At 31.9% G+C, this 19,029-nt stretch overlaps 2 protein-coding genes across 3 annotated transcripts; one reads left to right on the top strand and one right to left on the bottom strand.

Moving 5' to 3' along the window:
* Positions 1-843: 843 nt before the first annotated feature.
* Positions 844-3,844, bottom strand: LOC109804270 (putative polyol transporter 4). Of its 2 annotated transcripts, none has more exons than XM_020366069.3 (2): positions 3,379-3,844; positions 844-2,540 (listed from the first exon to the last, which is right to left on the bottom strand). In XM_020366069.3, exons 1-2 carry the CDS (start codon positions 3,578-3,580, stop codon positions 1,177-1,179), a joined length of 1,566 nt encoding a protein of 521 aa, XP_020221658.1. In that variant the 5' UTR covers positions 3,581-3,844; the 3' UTR covers positions 844-1,176. The 2 variants fall into 2 exon arrangements, with proteins under 2 accessions (XP_020221658.1, XP_020221659.1); XM_020366070.3 differs by having other exon boundaries at positions 3,375-3,516.
* Positions 3,845-6,505: 2,661 nt separating this feature from the next.
* LOC109803565 (uncharacterized) lies at positions 6,506-17,034 on the top strand. Its single transcript, XM_020365191.3, has 18 exons — positions 6,506-6,805; positions 7,408-7,527; positions 7,610-7,735; positions 7,838-7,900; positions 8,019-8,126; positions 8,629-8,706; positions 12,093-12,185; positions 12,305-12,391; positions 13,009-13,110; positions 13,195-13,314; positions 13,443-13,505; positions 14,904-15,043; positions 15,742-15,823; positions 15,911-15,969; positions 16,091-16,136; positions 16,222-16,313; positions 16,417-16,486; positions 16,585-17,034. Exons 1-18 carry the CDS (start codon positions 6,605-6,607, stop codon positions 16,654-16,656), a joined length of 1,722 nt encoding a protein of 573 aa, XP_020220780.1. The 5' UTR covers positions 6,506-6,604; the 3' UTR covers positions 16,657-17,034.
* The last annotated feature ends 1,995 nt before the right edge of the window (positions 17,035-19,029 follow it).

Here is a 19,029-nt window from a genome sequence, read left to right as displayed (position 1 = left end):
AAGAAATTGCTAGAGAATAAAAGTACAAACTCTTCTAATTAAAATTAATTTGATCCACTAAGATCAGTCTAACAATTAGGGAATTCAGGTATTATACACGATATTATAGATTCTAACCACATAAAAAGTTGAAAATTTTCACTTATTTATTAAATAAGTTAACTTTGATAAATGAGTTGGTAGTTTAGTAGTAGCAGAAAGAAAACTACTCTATCTAGATTGTATATTTCTTATGCAATTTTAGCTTTCTAATTTTTTTAATTGATTAAGTTTTTTTCTCTTTCTTAACATAAGTAAATTTGGTTCCTCCGTCATGTTTATCTAAAACTTTCAAATTATTTTTCATCTAAATATTTTATAACGATAAATATATGATAAATGAAATAATGTTAAGAGTTTAAAAGCCAAAATCTAGAGAAAACTTGAAGGTTCATACAAGATATGAAATAAGGGTTTTGTTTAGTGAAATTTGATATTTGGGTTAATAAGTTTTGTATAAAAGAAAAATTAATTGATTTAATTTTGAATAAAAATGAAAATAAACATTTAAAATTAAAAAGAAAAGGAAAAAGGGTGAAATTTGTTTAATTTAAAAAATGAACTTAATAAAAAAATTGGGAAATCAAAATCACATATAATCTAAATTATGGAAGAAAATTACTATTTTAAACCTTGAAATTATTACAAGCTATTAAATAAGAGTTCTGTGTGTATATATATATATATATTTTTGAAGGGATTCTGTGTGTGTATGTACATTAAAAAAATGAAAGAATCGTATTAAATAAAATGGAATTGGACAACGCCCTAAACACTAACGGGTAAATAGAGACACAAAGCTCGTGATGCAAAAGAGACAATACAATTCCAATTATGGCTCCATGAAACAATTCTATATGAATTCATCTTCAACAGTCTGTAAAAAATAAATAGAATACATGCAAACACTAAGATATGCTACTAAAGCTTATATTGGTGCTGGTAGCTTGAAGGGCAACACAGGTCATGTTTCTCCTTGTTTTGTTAATAAATGTAAACCATGTCCCTCTCTATTTAGAACAAATCCTTCTATGATGTAAAAGCAGAAATGCCCGCTATTACAAAAGAACCAAACCAGTATAGTACTAGCTTTGACATATCAAGGATTTTAGTTTAAAGATTTGGTATGCTACCAACTCATGACTTCTGCATCAGACGCTCTACATCTCCCATTTCTACCTCACTTTCTTCCAAATCATCCTCGTCTTTGAAGAGTACTTCAATTTCCTCCAAAGTCTTTCCTCTAGTCTCTGGCACACAATAATGAACAAAGGCGACAGCACAACATGAAATAACACCAAAAACAAAGAATGTTCCTGCTACCGTGATTGCACGAGAGACTGAGAGGAAGGACATGGAGATTGCACCACTACTGACCCTACTTCCCACTGCTCCAAGAGCTGCTGCTTGAGCTCTAAGTCTCAATGGAAATATCTCAGATGACAGGACCCAGCATATGGGGCCAAGTCCCACTGAGAAGGAAGCTACATTTCCACACACTGCAAGAATTGCTAATGCGATCCCAACTTTTGCATGACTCAGAAAAGCTAGAGACAAGCTCAGGCTAAATAAACATACCGTCATCCCAATTGTGCTTGCGTAAAGCAAAGGCTTTCTCCCCAATTTGTCGATAAGAAATATAGCTATCAAGATGAAGAGAGTTTTGGTGAACCCAACAGCAACTGTTGCTGCCAGAAGCTCAGAGTTGCTGGTAATCCCCGCATTCTTGAAAATTGTGGGGCTATAATATACAGTTGTATCTATGCCTGTAACCTGTTGGAAACACTGAATTCCACAACCAGTTATGAGCATTCTTCTAACAGGAGGAGTAGGGCACAATATTTCTTTCCAGACAGCTTTTGATTCATACTTGTCAGCGTTAGCTGATCCAGCAGCTACCTGAATTTCTTGCAACTTTTCTTCAGCCTCCTTCTCACTATCATTTATCTTTAACAACACTACTCTAGCTTCTTCGATCCTATTCTGCACCACTAGCCATCTTGGGGATTCTGGTATGACAAACAGTGCAAGAGCAATAACAACTGAAGGGAGAAGTCCCACACCAAGCATTACCCTCCAATTTATATGTGACGGAAGCCCTGAAAATGCGTAGTTTGATATGTAGCCAAGAAGGATTCCAAAATTTATAAATATCTCGGGAAAAGAGGTAAGAGATCCCCTAGCAATGGCTGGAGAAATTTCGGCAATATAGACAGGTGCAATCATGACACCAAAACCTATACCCACCCCAGCCATGAGTCTGCCTATCATCAATACTTTAAAGGATGGAGCAAGAGCCATAACAGCTCCACCTGTTTGGAAGATAACTGCTGCCAAACCAATTGTCCATTTTCGACCGAGCACATCAGATGTCTTTCCACCTGCTAAACTACCCAACAGGGATATTATGCTCAAAATTCCAACGAGTACTTCTTGCTGAACCTCAGTTATCTTCAGATCCTCCTGAATGAATATAATTGCTCCACTCATAACACCCACATCTGCAAAATGATAAGCAAAGACAACCAGCTAGAGTCTCAGTTTTGGTCCCTATTAATAAGTGTAAAAAACCTTTACACTAAGTGTAAAATAATTTTGATAAATAAGTGTAAAAAACCTTTACACTGCCAACTACTTAGAAATTGACATAGACATGATTTTTACACTCTAACACATTCCTTCTAGTACACTCTTTTCTAATAGTTAAAATTTATTAAAAACTACAAAATCACAAGTGGAGCTTATTAAATAAAAAAACCAGACTCGCAAAATTTTATGATGTCCAAAAAATACACAATGAGATGTTTATGTAGTCCATATTATAAAATAAATTAATACAATGGTTGCAAACAAGGCATAAACCAGTTTAAGATTTAAGTTTTAAGTTTCTGTGTTCAATTATAAGTAAGTGTCTGACAGGAAAATTGCATATCATATTCAAGCAAAGCACATATATGATATAAGACTTACTAAGCACAAGCACAGACACAGATATACACAAACATACAGGTTCATAAATAGACACAATAATAACAGCCTTACAAGTGGGGATTGTACCCACATTATGTCCAAACACGCTTTTCCTCTACAATTCTTGAACACAAAACCGGTGTTGCAAATTACAAAACAGCCCCGAATTTTACATTCATCGCTGTGATTGATATAGTGAAGTAATCAAATAAAAGTCCTAAAATTAAACTATCAAGTCCCATAGAAGACAACAACCCCATCCGTTTTTTAATTTTAATTTTTTTATTGGCAGATATTGGGGAATTTATGAGCAGATCAAAATTAGAACAAAAAAGAAAAAAGAAAAAAAAAAGAAATAGAATTACCTACCATAGCCGAGAAGCACGGAATTGAGAGAGGCGAAAACGGCGCATGCAAAGATATATTTCTTGGTCTCGTGCTTCTTGTTCTGCAAAACTTGGTCTTCCTCAAGTGGATCAGAGGTCATCTTGATGTATTTCGTTTTGGCACCCATCGGAATCTCAGATATCCCGTCCTCATTCCCGTTTTCTTGGACCCCAACTAGCCCCATTCTTCTGCTTCTGTAACCCTTAAACAGTTAATGATAATAATATGGACCAATTGGAGCTCCTTGTTCTCTAACAACAGAGAGCGAGGAACTCAAATGGATTATGTTCCTAGATCTGAAATGCGGATAGGAATTGAATGAGAGAGGGAAGGAAGGATTAAGGTGGAAGAAAAAGGAGGAAAAACTGGCACCCCATTGGAAAATGATTTTCTCAAGTTTCGGTTTTGGCCAAAAGATGTGCGAGAAATTACCACATTGTCAAGTCAACACAGTGTGCCTTACTTGGACTTTTTACTTTTCTTCTCTTTCAATGAACCGTGTATCTAGGGAGAGAAACAAAAACAAAACACATACTATGAGTACCATATATTAATTGTACAATTAAAAAATAACACCAAGATTCTGTACGTTGATAGATCCAGAAATTTTAGGTAGTTGGGGTAATATTTACTCATATATTTGTAATATTAAAAATTTTATATATAATTTTTAAAAATATAAATATATATTATAATTATTTTATAATTTTTTATATTTATAATTATGATTAAGGATAGAAATAAATTGGATAAGACTAGATTATATTATAATTTAATATATTTGAACCTAACTTTCTTTAAAATTACATGTCTCTGATACAACTTATTTATCTGTCATAGATATTTTTTAAGTGTTTGATTAGAATTACAATTTTAAAAACCTACTTTATAATAATTTAACAGTAATAAAATCATAAAAATAAATATGAAATTTTATAAAAAAAAATAAGTTTAATTTATTTCATATAAAATGTTTTTAATATTTAACATAAATTTTTAGATGATAATTTATTTTAAAATATATTTTATAATACAAATTCAAAATAAAATATAAATCTTCCAACCTTTCCTATTTTGATTTTTTTAATTAACATATGCAATCTTACAATCTTTACTATTTTGATCTTTTTAATCAATATATACAATAAATAGAAAGTATAAAAGGTAAACATGCATAGTGCAAATTTTATTATATCAAAAATTAATATTTTAACATATTACTTTATATAAGTGAACATTAATATATATATATATATATATATATTATAATTAAACTTTTTTTTAAAAACTAATTCATTATTAATAGGTATTCTCTATCACATATGAAAACTAATTTCCTTCAAAAATTAAAAAAATATTAAATAAATGAGCACTTCCATCAAATTTATATTATATACATATGATAATTTAAATATATATATATATATATATATATATTATTAGAATATAAATTTTATTTTTTAAAATATATTATTTTTTGGATAAAAAAATATATACATAAAATGGTAGTGGGACAAGTGCCCCCACTATTTCCTATGTAGATCCATCCCTAATTCTGTACAAATGATGTTATAGAAATTGTTATATGAACTATATTTTTTATATTAAAAATAACATCATCTGCTAAGTATTTTTTAATAAGTTTCAAATTTCATTTTATAAATAAAAATGTGATTAAAAAATTGTTTATTAAAAATATTTAGTAGCTAAATTTTCTATAAAAAAAAAATATTGGAAAGCTAACGAATATTTTACATGGATGATTGGTTAATAAAAATATAATAAAAAATTATTGCACGTATATTTTACTTTAAAAAAAAGAAAAAAAAACATGTCTCAGGTTGTGTCTCTGCTGTTGGTACTAGGTATTCTGAGAGTAACGCCTACGACATTGTGACACGTCATCGTACGGAGGGAGAGTAACGCCGTTCCAGTTCATACTATGCGGTGTGGAAAAGAGGATTCCACCGACGGCGAGGGGTACTTTTGGATTCACGAATGCATGGTGCTCTTCCTTTAATACCCCTAGTAGTGTGGGCCCTTCACTCGCTTTTACTTTTACAATAAGTATATATACTTTTTTTTCTTCTTAATATAGGCATAATTAAATTATAGTTATTTTTTTAAAAAATTAAACTTTAAGAAATTAATATGCAATAATTTATTTTTTAATAAAAAATAATCAAAGTCAAACATTCTGAAAAAGCAATTAAAAGTCAAAATTTTTCTTTCAAATTACCTACAAATGTTTAGTGTTATAAGTTTCATGCTCTAAATATTCAGTCATCGGTGCAGGGAAGTGTATTGGATATCATACAATGATTAGTAATATGACCAAAATAGTATATGTAAGTGAAAAACAATTATCACCTTACAAATTGATTTTGTAAGATTGAGAAACTTGAGTTTGAGTTAGACTCAATATGTTTGTAGGTCATGGTTTAAAGGATTTAGAAGAGAAAAGGAATGATTTGCATAGAATTGAAAAAAAGTTAAGTTATATGGGAGAGTGATTTATGAGGAATTGAGGGTAAATAGAGGTGGATGCCATAAAAAAAACACTCTTAAATTGAGGGATGACCAAGTAAGTATATATAAGTGAAAAATATTCCTCATCTTATACACTAACTTTGTAAGATTGAGAAACTTGAGTTTGAGTTAGACTCAATGTGTATGAAGATCATAATTTAGACGGGATTAAAAGAGAAGAGGAATGTTTTGCATGAAATTAAAAAAAAGTTATTTGAGAGAGTAATTTGTGAGAATTTGAAGATAAATAATGATTGAATATAATAAAAATATAAATATAATTTTTTTTTTTTTTGCATAATACTAATTTTTTAAATAATTATAAAATTTGCTATATTTTCTAATAATCAATTTTCATCTTTCTCTCTCATTTTCTTCCATTCCTCAACCTCTCCCAAACAAAGCAAAATACCAATAAGGAGAAAGGTAACTTCTTTGAAAAGAGTGAACATATGCCTTGATTGAATTAGGCTTTGTTGAATGGATTGCATTAAAGCCCAAACGGCCCAAAGCACGCTGAACCGTTACACGTGCCCAGGTTCGAATGCAAGGTATTTATTAACCAATGTTCTTCATCATTTGTGTTTCTTTCATCTTCTTCACTTGTCATCTGATTCTTATCCCTCGCACTGAACTCTGGTGTTAATCGAATTTATCGATTTCGGGAAAACCTCCAACGATGGCCGCGGAGACGCTCCCCTACCAGAATGGCGTCGTTGCCAACTCCACCGACTCCACCGCCTCTGCCAAGAAATCGCGCGAGAGCGAGCGTCGCCGCCGCCGTCGCAAGCAGAAGAAAAACAACAGAGCATCGGAGGTTCCGGCGTCCGACGCCGCGGAACAAAGCGACGATGCGAAGGAGAACACTGAATCAAAGCAGGTTCTCATCGTTCCAACTTTTATTACTCTGATACTTTCTCAGGTTTTAGTACGTTGGTTATTATCCTTACTCCATTTCAAGTTGTAATCAATAATTGCTTTGTTGCTGGAAAGGATAGATAAGAAGGAAATGGATTCTAGATGCGTTTTGTTCCAATAATGTTGCAGTGAAATTAGGGTTTTCGTACTTGAACAGAGCTCGTCGTTAGTCGATTCAGAGATTTTGGTTGAGGATTAGCTAGTGAGAGAATCTATAGGGCTTTGCTTCGTGAAAGGATTTGGAGGGAAAAGATAGGAAAATGATCCGTCTAGTTGGACTAGACCATGTTCCATGTCCACGGAATTTATTCCGCCGTTGCACCAAACATAGTTATTCATCCGTTGCAAATTTAGTTTGTTTCGATTGAAGTTCTTAAACTGGACTAATTACTATTATTATTCTATTGAGCGTCATTGTTGAGTGTTTTTGAGGTATATAGGTGATTAGATCATGTCTCGTGGCAGATCATTGTTTCCTTTGATAACAGAGTGAAATATTCTGGATGTCATTGAAATATATCATAATTTGTGCACAAATTATGTCGGTATTTTCTTCAATTGCAGGTTGTTGAACAGATTGAAATCGAGTATGTGCCAGAGAAGGCAGAGTTAGAGGAAGGCATGGACGAAGAATTTAGAAAAATCTTTGAGAAATTTAGTTTCAGCGATGTCACTGCTTTGGAGGTAATCTTTGTGTCTCAATTGTCTTCTTCTCGTTGCAACTTTTTTGTATATTGTGACTGAAGGTTTTTTATTATACTACTAGGATACTGATAAGAAGGATGGTTCAGAAGAAAATGCAGCTGCTAAGAAGAAGGCTGATTCTGATTCTGAAGAGGAAGAAAACGATAACGAGCAAAGAGAGAAAGGCATCTCAAACAAGAAAAAAAAGGTGTAGGAATTTGTAACTTGTTTTTTTTATCTGTTTATTCGTTTCTCACTAAACTCTTCCTTTTGATAATTATTCTAAAAGTTTTAATTCTTTCTCGTTCAGCTTCAACGGAGGATGAAAATTGCTGAACTGAAACAAATCTCCTCAAGGCCAGATGTTGTTGAGGTATGAATTCTTTGTATAGCAAATTTTGATTTAAATTGTTGAGCATCCCCTTCCTACTACTAGGTTGGTCTCAAGGCCATTATGCTAATCTTATGTAAGTTTCTTTTTCATTTTGAAGGTGTGGGATGCTACTGCATCAGACCCAAAGTTGCTGGTGTTCTTGAAGTCTTATCGGAATACTGTACCTGTACCTAGGCATTGGTGTCAGAAGAGAAAATTTTTACAGGTTAGTCTGCATTCTAGATGTATGGGGTTAACAATGCAAGCATGTATGATAGTTGTGGCCTGCACAAGGGATGTAGTTATAGGGTGAGGAGGATAACGTCGATAAGGTTTCTCTTATATATATGTATGTGGTGCTTGCAGGGGAGCGGCTGTGGCAATCACCAACCCTGGACTTGTAGGTGTTTGGCAATGGGCGACCTTGAGTCATTTATCTTTTATTTTCTTTGTTAGATTGAATGGATATGGAGCTTGTATTATGTTATATATAATGGGGAACTATAATCAAATGGAATTTTTGCATAATATTAATGGGTATTTATTTATATCAAAGATGCTAATAGTTCTGCTTTGAATTTTCAGATGCCTTTCCATTGTGCTTAATGCTCGGGCTGAATTCCCTCTTATCTTCAATTTTTTATGATTGATATTACTTGGCCCAATTACATAGTGGTGTATGTTCATATAAGTATTTGTATCTCATCAAAAGTTGTTTTGTTTGACAGGGTAAACGAGGTATTGAGAAGCCACCCTTTCAACTTCCTGATTTCATTGCTGCTACTGGAATTGAGAAAATCAGACAGGTATTGTACCATCGTTTGCATATGTTTTTCAAGAAATCATCTGTTTGCATATGATGCGACTCTTTTTGGAGTGACCTTCTACAAAAAGAAATTAAGTATTCTCTGATTTATTTATAAATTTTGTATGTTATTTGTGTCCTTGAAACTGTATTTCTTTGTACTATCAAAAGCTGCTATTCTTTTTTCTTCCTGATGTTAGATTACGAAGGTCTGATTCTGGGAAGAAGCTCTTTTATGTTTTAGAATTTTGTTATTTATATTTGATGGATGGGCGGGGGTTGTTGGTTTTAATAAGAAGCTTGCAATGTATGATGCACGGATATGATACATAGCTGATACAACGATTTGTCAATTCTTGAAAATATAGGATAGGATACAGTTAGGATACATATTTAAAAATTCAAATTAATATATATAAAAATAGCAATTGCAAATAAATATCATTCAAAAGTCAAAGTTAAGAATACATTTCTTGTATTTTAATTTTTAAACATCACTAGAAAAATGTTAAATCATTTCTTATTGTCTAGAAATAGGAATAGTATCGATTTCACCCCTTCCTTGATTATCATCTGTAAATAAGACAACTTCCATTTCTGGTTCATTGAGAGATAATGATGCCATTTCAAGATTTTCAACACCATCAAAGCTACCCCATGCATCTCCATCAATGTCCCACATTCTAGTACTCCCTTGCATATATTCTTCACTTTTCCAAGATGAGTCGCAAATTAGTATGTGCATAAACCAAGTCTTTTGCTCTTTTAGGATTCAACTTATTTCTTTTCAACGAGTGAATGAAGGAATAAGTTCTCCAATTCCTTTGGCAACAAGATGAAGAACTAGGTTGTGCAAGAAACTTTAAAGAAAACTTTTGAAGGAGAGGAGTAGAAGAAGCTTGCATCACCCATCAAGATTTAGGATATAATGTCCATTTATCTTCAATTGAGTCAAAAGAAGCAAAATTATGAGCTTTTGATGAAAATTCAGCATATTCAAGAACAACCTTTCATTGAGAGGATGCCTTCACTTTTTCTATCAATAGTATCCCACATCTCATAAGACCAAATGAAGTGTGAGACTATCTGTGTTTGTGTCACAAGCTCTAAGCATATTATAAATAGGCTTAGTGAAATTAAGAATATATATAATTTTGTCCCACCATACATCATTCAAAATAAATTCTTTTGCAACTTTGACCTTACCCACATCATCTTCTCTGTAAGAGTTTCATTCGTCACTAATAACCATTGATTGCAAAGCTCCTTTTAGAATAGATGCCAAGCGTGATTAAAAATTGCCGATCTCATGGAGTGATTCATGATAAAGTTCCTAATGAAAGAAATATCATCAACAACTTGAGTAATCCAATTACATTCAACATAAGCTACCTCATTCCTTTCTGTGTTTTTGGCAGTAGTACATATGTTCTTCAATGCAAGGTTCAATGTGTGAACAACACAAGAAGTTCAAAAAAATTTAGGAAAAGAAATTTCAACAATCATTCCAACGCCTTTGCATATAGGAGCATTATCTGTTATAATTTGAACAACATCTTGTTCTCCTACTTCTCTTATAACTTCTTCCATCCTGTCAACCATATAATGTTTGTTTTTAATCTCATCATAAGCATTAATAGCTTTAAAAATATTGGACCCCCTTCCCTTGCAGCCATAAAATTAATTAAAGGTCTTCTTTGGACATCTATCCATCCCAATGATACTATGCTAAGACCTTTTGCTTTCCAAGTCGACTTAATAGGTTTAAGCAACCTCTCAACTTGTGCCTTCTCTTCTTGTAAGAGAGTTGTTCTCAAGACATTATATCCAAGAGGGAGAAAACCATTAAGCATGTGGTTTGCAACAAATAAATAAGAATTCACACAATAGGGATTTTTGGCAAGGTTGAAGGGCAGTCTAGAAGAATAAAACATTATTGCATTGGGAGCTTTGAGATTATCTCTATCTTCTACATTAAATGCTTTCTCTTAAGACCAAATTTTCTATTTTTCAATAAAGAACTCTAATGCATTTTCTCAGTAGGTTATGGAACATGCTTAGGTTTCACTTTATTTTAAGCTAATTCAATAACTACTTTCAATTCAGTCAAATATTGATCATTTACACTTTCGCACACAACTATACCAGTTCCATGAACCCTCAACAAATGAGCTTGAACTCTTGAATAAGAACTTTTAAAAGTTTTATGACAAAAATTACAAGACCAATTTTTATTTCCTCCCCCTTTTGATCTTTTATCTAATATGCTAACATATTACCATAGAGGAGCATGATCATCTTGTACAACATCAACAAAAAATAACTTGGAATTTTAAATTTGACATTAGAATTAGAACCAAAAGCATTTGGTGTTGACATTATAAATTTATAATTTTTATGCTTTTGCAAAAAAAAAGTGTCTATGTTAAATAAATTATAAAACTTATAAAACAATTTTTATTTTTATTCAAACTTATAACAAATAAATTTTATTATTTTATTAATTTGTTATAAGAAATATAAAATTACAAAACAATAAGTAATTTCACAAAAGACATTATAATTTGAAAATATAAAAATAATATATTATCAAAAAAATTTATTTTATAATTTTATACTAATATATTTGAATATAAAGAAATTATATAAATATTGAATATTTAAGTATTTAACTTATTTTAATATTATAATTTCATATAAATTAGTATATATTAAAATTAAGTAAAGATAATTAAAATAAAAAAAATTATGCGAGACCAAAATTTTGTCTGTATAAAAAGACTCTCTATTTTCTAGAAATTATTTTACAATTTTTTTAATGCTTTTTTAGAGACACCAAAAGAGAATTCAAATAAAGAAGAGAATTAAAAATAATTCCAGAAACCACGGATCACTATGAATCATGTTTCTCAATAACGTATCATATCGAGTCATGTTTCCAAAAATATGTATCGCGACGAATCTGTAATGTATCTCTTCTTTTCCTTTTTTTTTATAAATAAAATTACTGCGGATATAACCGAGATACATATCCGTAACATATCAGGACAACTCTGTAATGAATACGTATCTGGGAATAAAAATCATGTATGCGTGTCTTAGAGCTTGTAATCCTCTAAAATGTTGGTCATTTGTCATAAAATCAACATATTATTGACTCATTTGTAATATTGATTGAATTGGGGATGTTGATGGGATAGCCTTGTGAGTGTGACCGGTACTACATCTAGTTCTTCTTTCACATCCTCTGTTTAATTCTGTTCCCAACAACTTAACATATTTATGTATATTGGAAGCTTTTCTGTGCTTTATATTGTCTCTTTAACTAACTAACTACTTCTTTGCTGTAGTTCCTATCTTTTGATTATCTGATGTTGTCTCATGCAGGCTTATATTGAGAAAGAGGATAGTAAGAAGCTGAAACAAAAGCAAAGGGAGCGCATGCAACCAAAAATGGGGAAAATGGATATAGATTATCAGGTTTAATTTGTGTTTACCTTTATCCTTTGCACCATTTGCATTGCTTACTTGGTTTTCTGTTTACTCAAGTCTCAGAACTATTTTCATCCTTTCTAATTGTTCTTTTTCGTGGTTGCTAGGTTCTTCATGATGCATTCTTTAAATACCAAACAAAGCCTAAATTGACCTCTCTTGGAGACCTTTATCATGAAGGAAAAGAGTTTGAGGTATTTTTTTTTGCTTATTTTCTGTTGCAACATTTTTTTATTTTAATTTTGCTGTAGTATTAGCTTAGGACTCGACAGTATTAGAATCTTGTTCTTTTTATTATAGTAGAGTGGATCTTTAATGTGTAGCAATAGGTAGTTGATGAAATGATGGAGTTGACTAAAATACAGTCTGTAATTAAATTCAAGATAGGAATGCCCTTGCACCATCTATGCACTTTCATAAAAAAATGGAATTTTTTTGATGGAGCTAAATAAAGTTATTAAGTAGCAAGTATAGTTTGATATATATTTCTGTGTTTTTCTCCTTTCATTTGCAATGTTTTGTTTAAGTCATTTGATATTTTGAGGTTTGAATTTTAACTTTTATAGGCATTCAATTTGAAGTTCTAGTCCAAGAGTTCAGTTATTTCTGTTTAGATGGTTAAGCTGTGTTTTTTTTTTTTTTTTTTTTTTTTTTTTTACTTCTGACCTTTTAGAGGTATTCATTGATCTGTTGAGTGTCAGGGTTCTTGGCATCCTTACTAGTTTTAATTTGGTTTTTGGATTTTTATTTAAGCATATCTTTTGATAAAACAGGATCTTATATTTATGCTATGTCATTGGTTGGTGCACAGGTGAAATTGAGGGAGATGAAACCTGGCATGTTATCACATGAATTGAAAGAAGCTCTTGGTATGCCTGAGGGTGCTCCTCCTCCTTGGCTTATTAATATGCAGGTAATATTACTGCGTCTTCTGTTGCATTATTCATTTAATTCTGTTCTTGGCTCTTTGACCACATTCATTATGTTTTTTTCCCAGAGGTATGGTCCTCCACCATCATATCCTCATCTGAAGATCCCTGGACTGAATGCTCCCATCCCCCCTGGAGCTAGCTTTGGTTATCATCCCGGTGGATGGGGCAAGCCCCCTGTTGACGAAGTATATTTTTATGCATATTCATTGTTTTACCATTTCTTTTTTGGTATTGATGGTTTCCTGATTTTTTTTTTCAGTGAAAAGCCCTCCTTTTATCTCACTGACTTGTTTACTTGTGTTAATGTGAACAGTATGGGCGTCCACTGTATGGAGATGTTTTTGGTGTTCAACAACAAGAACAGCCTAACTATGAGGTTTGGTTTCAAGGCCACTAAAATTTAACTTATAATATTTTGTTCAACTAGGATTAAACTCTACATCAAGTGGTCATATAGAGGTTCAAATATCATGAAGCAAAAATCAACAGAACTTGAGCTGTTGGGGCATAGTAGTCAATAGCGGGCGGAGCGGCCGCTCTGGAGCGGAGTGGCCTGACCCCGCAACCTCGTTGCTGTCGCGTGGCGGATTTGTGTCGCGGCCGGAGCGGCCGCGTCGGTGGCGTCGGTGGCGTAGCGGAGCGGCAAAAATCGCGGAAACGCGGCACGATTTCGACATACCCTTCATTAAGGATAAGTCCGTCTTTTCAATTGGGCTTTTTTTGCCCTAATGCTCCGTTTTCCCTCTCGCGGTTTCGGTTCTCGCCCTCCTCTCCTCTCTCTCTCTCGGATTGTTTCTTTCTTCTCTGGCGATCGTGCGCGCAGTCCTCCATTTTGGCGACGAACTCCAGCTCCGACGAACTCCAGCTCCGACGCACCTCCAACTCCGACGCGCCTCCGTCCGCTTAGTTTGTCTTCTGTTCTCCTTTGACTCTTCTCTCTTTTATGCAACATTGCAACATAATTTTATTTTTAATTTTTTATTAAATTATTTCAGCTGATTTTGTTTTTAATTTCTGATTAAATTTAATTCAACAAATTTTATTTTTAATTTCTGATTAAATTTAATTCAGCAAATTTTTTTTTAATTTCTGATTAAATTTAATTCAGCAAATTTTATTTTTAATTTCTGATTAAATTTAATTCAGCTGATTTTATTTTTAATTTCTGATTAAATTTAATTCAGAAAATTTTATTTTAAATTTCTGATTAAATTTAATTCAGCAAATTTTATTTTTAATTTCTGATTAAATTTAATTCAGAAAATTTTATTTTTAATTTCTGATTAAATTTAATTTAGCAAATTTTTTTTTTTAATTTTTGATTAAATTTAATTCAGCTGATTTTATTTTAGAGTTATTTTTTGTTTTTTTTAGCTTTTATATATATTATTAATTATTTAATATATATAAATTAATATTAAAATAGCGGTTATCCCGCTCCGCGTCATCCCGCTATCCCAATTTTAGGGTCTCCGCTCCGCTATCCGGGATTGACTACTATTGGGTGACAACTCAAGCTTTGTGGATTTTTGCTTGACGACGTAGTATCATAACGCATTAATGGTTTTATATTAACACCTTGTGATTAAATAAAACATTTCTCTTTTTACTCTTAAGAGAATGTCATGTTATTTGCTTGAATGCAAAAATTTCTTTGGGTGAGAAATAAATATAATAAATTTTTCATAGGATTGCAGTAATATATCAACTCAAAAAGGTCATCAAATTCTGTGGTATTCCATTTTGATATTTTACTTGATGTATCAAAATGCAGGAAGAGCCAGTTGACAAGACCAAACATTGGGGAGACTTGGAGGAGGAAGAGGAAGAAGAGGAGGAGGAAGAGGAGGAAGAAGAAGAAATGGAGGAAGAGGAACTTGAAGCTGGTATTCAGTCTGTTGATAGTCTGTCAAGGTATTGTTAATTAACCATTTTTTTTTCTTGTTTATATATTATGATAGTAGCATTGGATTTTTTAAATGCCTCAGCTTGACTAGAGTAGTTAACATTTTTTTTGTGATTAGGATTGCTATTCTTCATGATTATTAACTTGTGAAATTATTTAAAAATGATGTGGCATGATTAGCTGTCCTTGGACTAGCTTGTGTTAACTAGAGCTCATAATCAAAATCTTATTATGAGAACTTAAAAATATATTTTTTTTTGCCCCAAGCATTTGAGCACAACCAAATATGCACTAGCTGTTAAACATTTACAAAAAGAAAAAAAGTTGAATGATGGTTGTCAATTAAGAAATGACTTTGTAGAATTTAATTTGAACATTTAGCATTTCTATTTTACAATTGTTATTATTGCAATTATTGATTGGTTGAGAGTAAATATATAAGAAACACTTACCACTCTTGAAATAAATAATGGTGTTCTTTACCTCTCAAAATGAAATGATCTCATGAATAGATTAGTTAACAGATTTTTTAGTGTAAATTTTTTGTTATACCATTTTATTCTTATAATTCTCCATTTATTTTATTTGGGTGTATGTGTGTCGATTGGTGGGAGATTTTTTTTTTGGGGGGTATGTGTATGTTTGTCGATTGATCGTCATTACCGTCCCATCTCTTAACTCTTTTCCTCTGCATTTTTCACCTCAGTACTCCCACTGGAGTGGAAACACCTGATGTTATTGACCTCCGGAAGCAACAGAGAAAGGAACCTGAGAGGCCTCTTTATCAAGTAAATATTTTCTATTGCTGTTTTTCATCAGCCTTGACTTCTGATTTGACTTGTTTTGTAATTATCTTTATGTTGTTTTCAATGAAGGTACTTGAAGAGAAGGAAGAAAAAATTGCTCCCGGAACTTTGCTTGGAACAACACACACGTATGCAAAATACTTGTTCCTCTTTTTTTTTTTTTAGTGTAGTATTTGAGTAGCATATTATTTTTCCCTTCACAGTCGTTTGTTTACTGGGTTGCCACGTTTTTTTTCCTCCTATCTACAGCTATGTTGTTGGCACTGGCACTCAGGACAAGTCAGGTGCTAAAAGGGTAAGTTTTCTCATGTTTAAGATGATGATATTTGTTTGTTTTGAAGGGTAGCGTATTTCATGTATTATGGCTTTGGCACTTTCAGGTTGATTTGCTTAGGGGTCAGAAAACAGATAAGGTGGATGTCACTTTACAGCCAGAAGAATTGGAAGCGATGGAAAATGTTTTGCCTGCGAAGTATGATTTTTTCTATCTTTTTTATAATTTTTTAGAGTTGGTTAGTTTTGTTTGTGTAAGCTAGATGAGGCAGTGATTTCTTACTTCTAATGGAACAATACAGGTACGAAGAAGCAAGAGAGGAAGAGAAGATGCGTAGTCAGCGTGAAGATTTCAGTGACATGGTTGCAGAGGTGTGTTTACATTCACCTTTCAAATCATATATAGACATGCATATTAGATTTTGTAACTCGCCAATTTGACTTATAATGAATGTTGTTATCTGGTGCAGAACGAGAAGAAGAGGAAAAGAAAGATGCAAGAAAAGGAGGGCAAGTCAAAGAAGAAAGACTTTAAGTTTTAGGGTGCACCTGGTTCTTTTCTATTGCTGGAAAATGGGGCTGCGACCCTTTTGTACTGGGGCAGTTCTCACATTCCATTAGTTGAGAATTTGTCGTTAGCAGCGGTAACGCGACTGTATTATTGCTTGAAAGAAAGCTGTGAATGTTCTGGATAGGAATATAGGACTACATAATACTATGAAGACTCTACGCATACGCGTGGTAGGTAGTTCAGGCTTTACAAGTGTCCTAAATGTAGTTTAATAGAAATATTCTCACTACTGTCATGAATATTTGTAGGCTTATTTTCATTTTTGGAATGACTCATTGTTGTATTTTCTTTTCTTTTTTCATTTTTGTATGGCAACTTTTCGAGTTAAGGAAGAGCCGGTTTGTCTAAATTAGTTCTCCCTGCGAAAGTTGAATACTTTTACAACACTGATGTATCTATTTGGGGGAGAGGTGGGATAGGAACTACTTGGGGTTTAATTATTTTTTATTAATTTTGATATAATTATGAATAGTTGAACTTAAAATTCTTAAAATTAACATGTATAATTATATCAATTTCAATTATAAATTTTGTATTAAAATGTGTAATATGATTAGAGAGATTGATTTTAGATGTTTGTAAAACGTACATTCAGTTTACTTGTTGAGTTACTTCTTTAGGGTGTTAAAGATAGAGAGGAATACACAAACTATAAAATAAAATTTGATGTTATAAAAAAAATCTTTAAAAATTGGGTTGCTTTTCTTTTCGGAGACTCGGATAATTTATGTATGTATTTCTTAATTCAAATTTGATAAACTTCTCTGATGATTTTGAATAATATATTTAATAAAAGACCAGAGAAATGAAAGCAACATTTTTTATAACACTCTTAAATCTTTATTATTGATTAAATTTTCCCTAGTTTTTGTAATTTTTAACAAATCTTTATTACTATTATAAAGAATATTAGGAAGTGTTTGAGAAGGCGTTAGCTAGTACTCTTCAAAATATTTATCATACATGTATTAATATAAAAATGTTATGATAAATCATCAATAACTATTTATAATATTTTTCAAAAACTTGAGATATTTACACTATCAATGGATTAAGTATGTTTTTATTTCATTTAATCTCTTATTATTATTTTTTTATTTTTCCTTAAGTCATGACAATAGTAATTCTTTTTCTTCTATTTATTACAATTAAAAAAGTTAAATTTCTCTCTTTAATATATTAGAATTTTAAAATTCATTAAATTGTTAACTTGGAACGGATTTTGAGACATTTTGTGGACATTTATTTGACAGACAAAATTCATCGAATAATATTTTTATTTTTGAGGACAATAATTTTTTTTTATATCAGTCAAATTTTTTTAAAATTATACAATTAAAATATTTGATTGTTTCACCGAAATTTTAATCGAATCGGGTTGTCCAATTTTTACACATGAAATAAAACAAATATACAAAGTGAAAGTATAGTACAAGGGGACAATATTCCCGACTTTAATTTGGTTCTTACACATACAAAGATATCTGATTTTAATAGATTCTCAAATGCCTCGTTAGTGTAACTTTCACAGCTTTGTATGTAGTGTCTCTTTAATCAATCAGACAATGAGTACATCATTTTCGTGTTGTAATAAAAACCTCAAAGAAGAAAAATCACATATGTTTGTCTGCATACTGCACAGGATTATTTTGTGTCCACATTCCACTTCACAGTAAACATTTACCGCAAAATATGCAATCTTTCAAATCAATCATTTTCTTATTTATTTATTTTTAAAGAAAAAACACCTTTTATAAACTTTTCAATAGCAAAATCTCACATGGTAGCAAACCACACGCAGAAGTTTCGAAATGGATGGAGTTATAAACTTTATAATAATAATAACACTTCCCTCGTAACATTCTTTCCGAATAATATATAATATATAGTAATGGAAAACGTCAAATTGGGTCACTTAGCCGATAAGATAACGAAACATGGAAGTCGCAATCACAGTCTTTGTTTCTGAAAGCATCAGTGGCCCAAATGGTTCAATCAGGTGGCCCAGCTTCTCCCGTAATGGCCCAACACGTGTCCTTCTTAAGATAAGCAATTGCAATAAAATAAACTAACGAGTAATTGATTCGAACGATTACGAAACTAAAACCACGTGGTTGCTGGTTCCACCTGTTACAGCAAGAGCATCAAAACCTCTTATTTCCACCCTTAATCACTTTTTTTATTTTTTATTTTATTTATTTTAACGGACATAGTAGTTTAGTTTAGTTTAGTTTAGGTGGCATCGCAGATGGACTTAATCCCTTCAACTTGGATTTAATTCACTCTGTCCTTTTCATATTTCTCCGACAAACATTCTTTCTTTTGTCGTTTATCACTCCATCAC

Source organism: Cajanus cajan, chromosome 1 (genome assembly GCF_000230855.2).
Source record: "Cajanus cajan strain Asha chromosome 1, NIPB_CcT2T_4, whole genome shotgun sequence".
NCBI classification, from domain to species: Eukaryota; Viridiplantae; Streptophyta; class Magnoliopsida; order Fabales; family Fabaceae; genus Cajanus; species Cajanus cajan.
Note: the sequence above shows the minus strand (reverse complement) of the source record. Positions and strands in the feature narration are given on the sequence as shown.

Excerpts from the sequence above, each read along its gene's own strand:
- LOC109804270 (XM_020366069.3), bottom strand. The coding sequence starts at position 3,580 with ATGGGGCTAGTTGGGGTCCAAGAAAACGGGAATGAGGACGGGATATCT. Across the intron at positions 2,541-3,378 it reads TTCCGTGCTTCTCGGCTATG|ATGTGGGTGTTATGAGTGGA; the intron begins GTAGGTAATTCT and ends ATCATTTTGCAG.
- LOC109803565 (XM_020365191.3), top strand. The coding sequence starts at position 6,605 with ATGGCCGCGGAGACGCTCCCCTACCAGAATGGCGTCGTTGCCAACTCC. Across the intron at positions 12,392-13,008 it reads ATGAAGGAAAAGAGTTTGAG|GTGAAATTGAGGGAGATGAA; the intron begins GTATTTTTTTTT and ends GTTGGTGCACAG. Across the intron at positions 16,314-16,416 it reads GAAAATGTTTTGCCTGCGAA|GTACGAAGAAGCAAGAGAGG; the intron begins GTATGATTTTTT and ends GGAACAATACAG.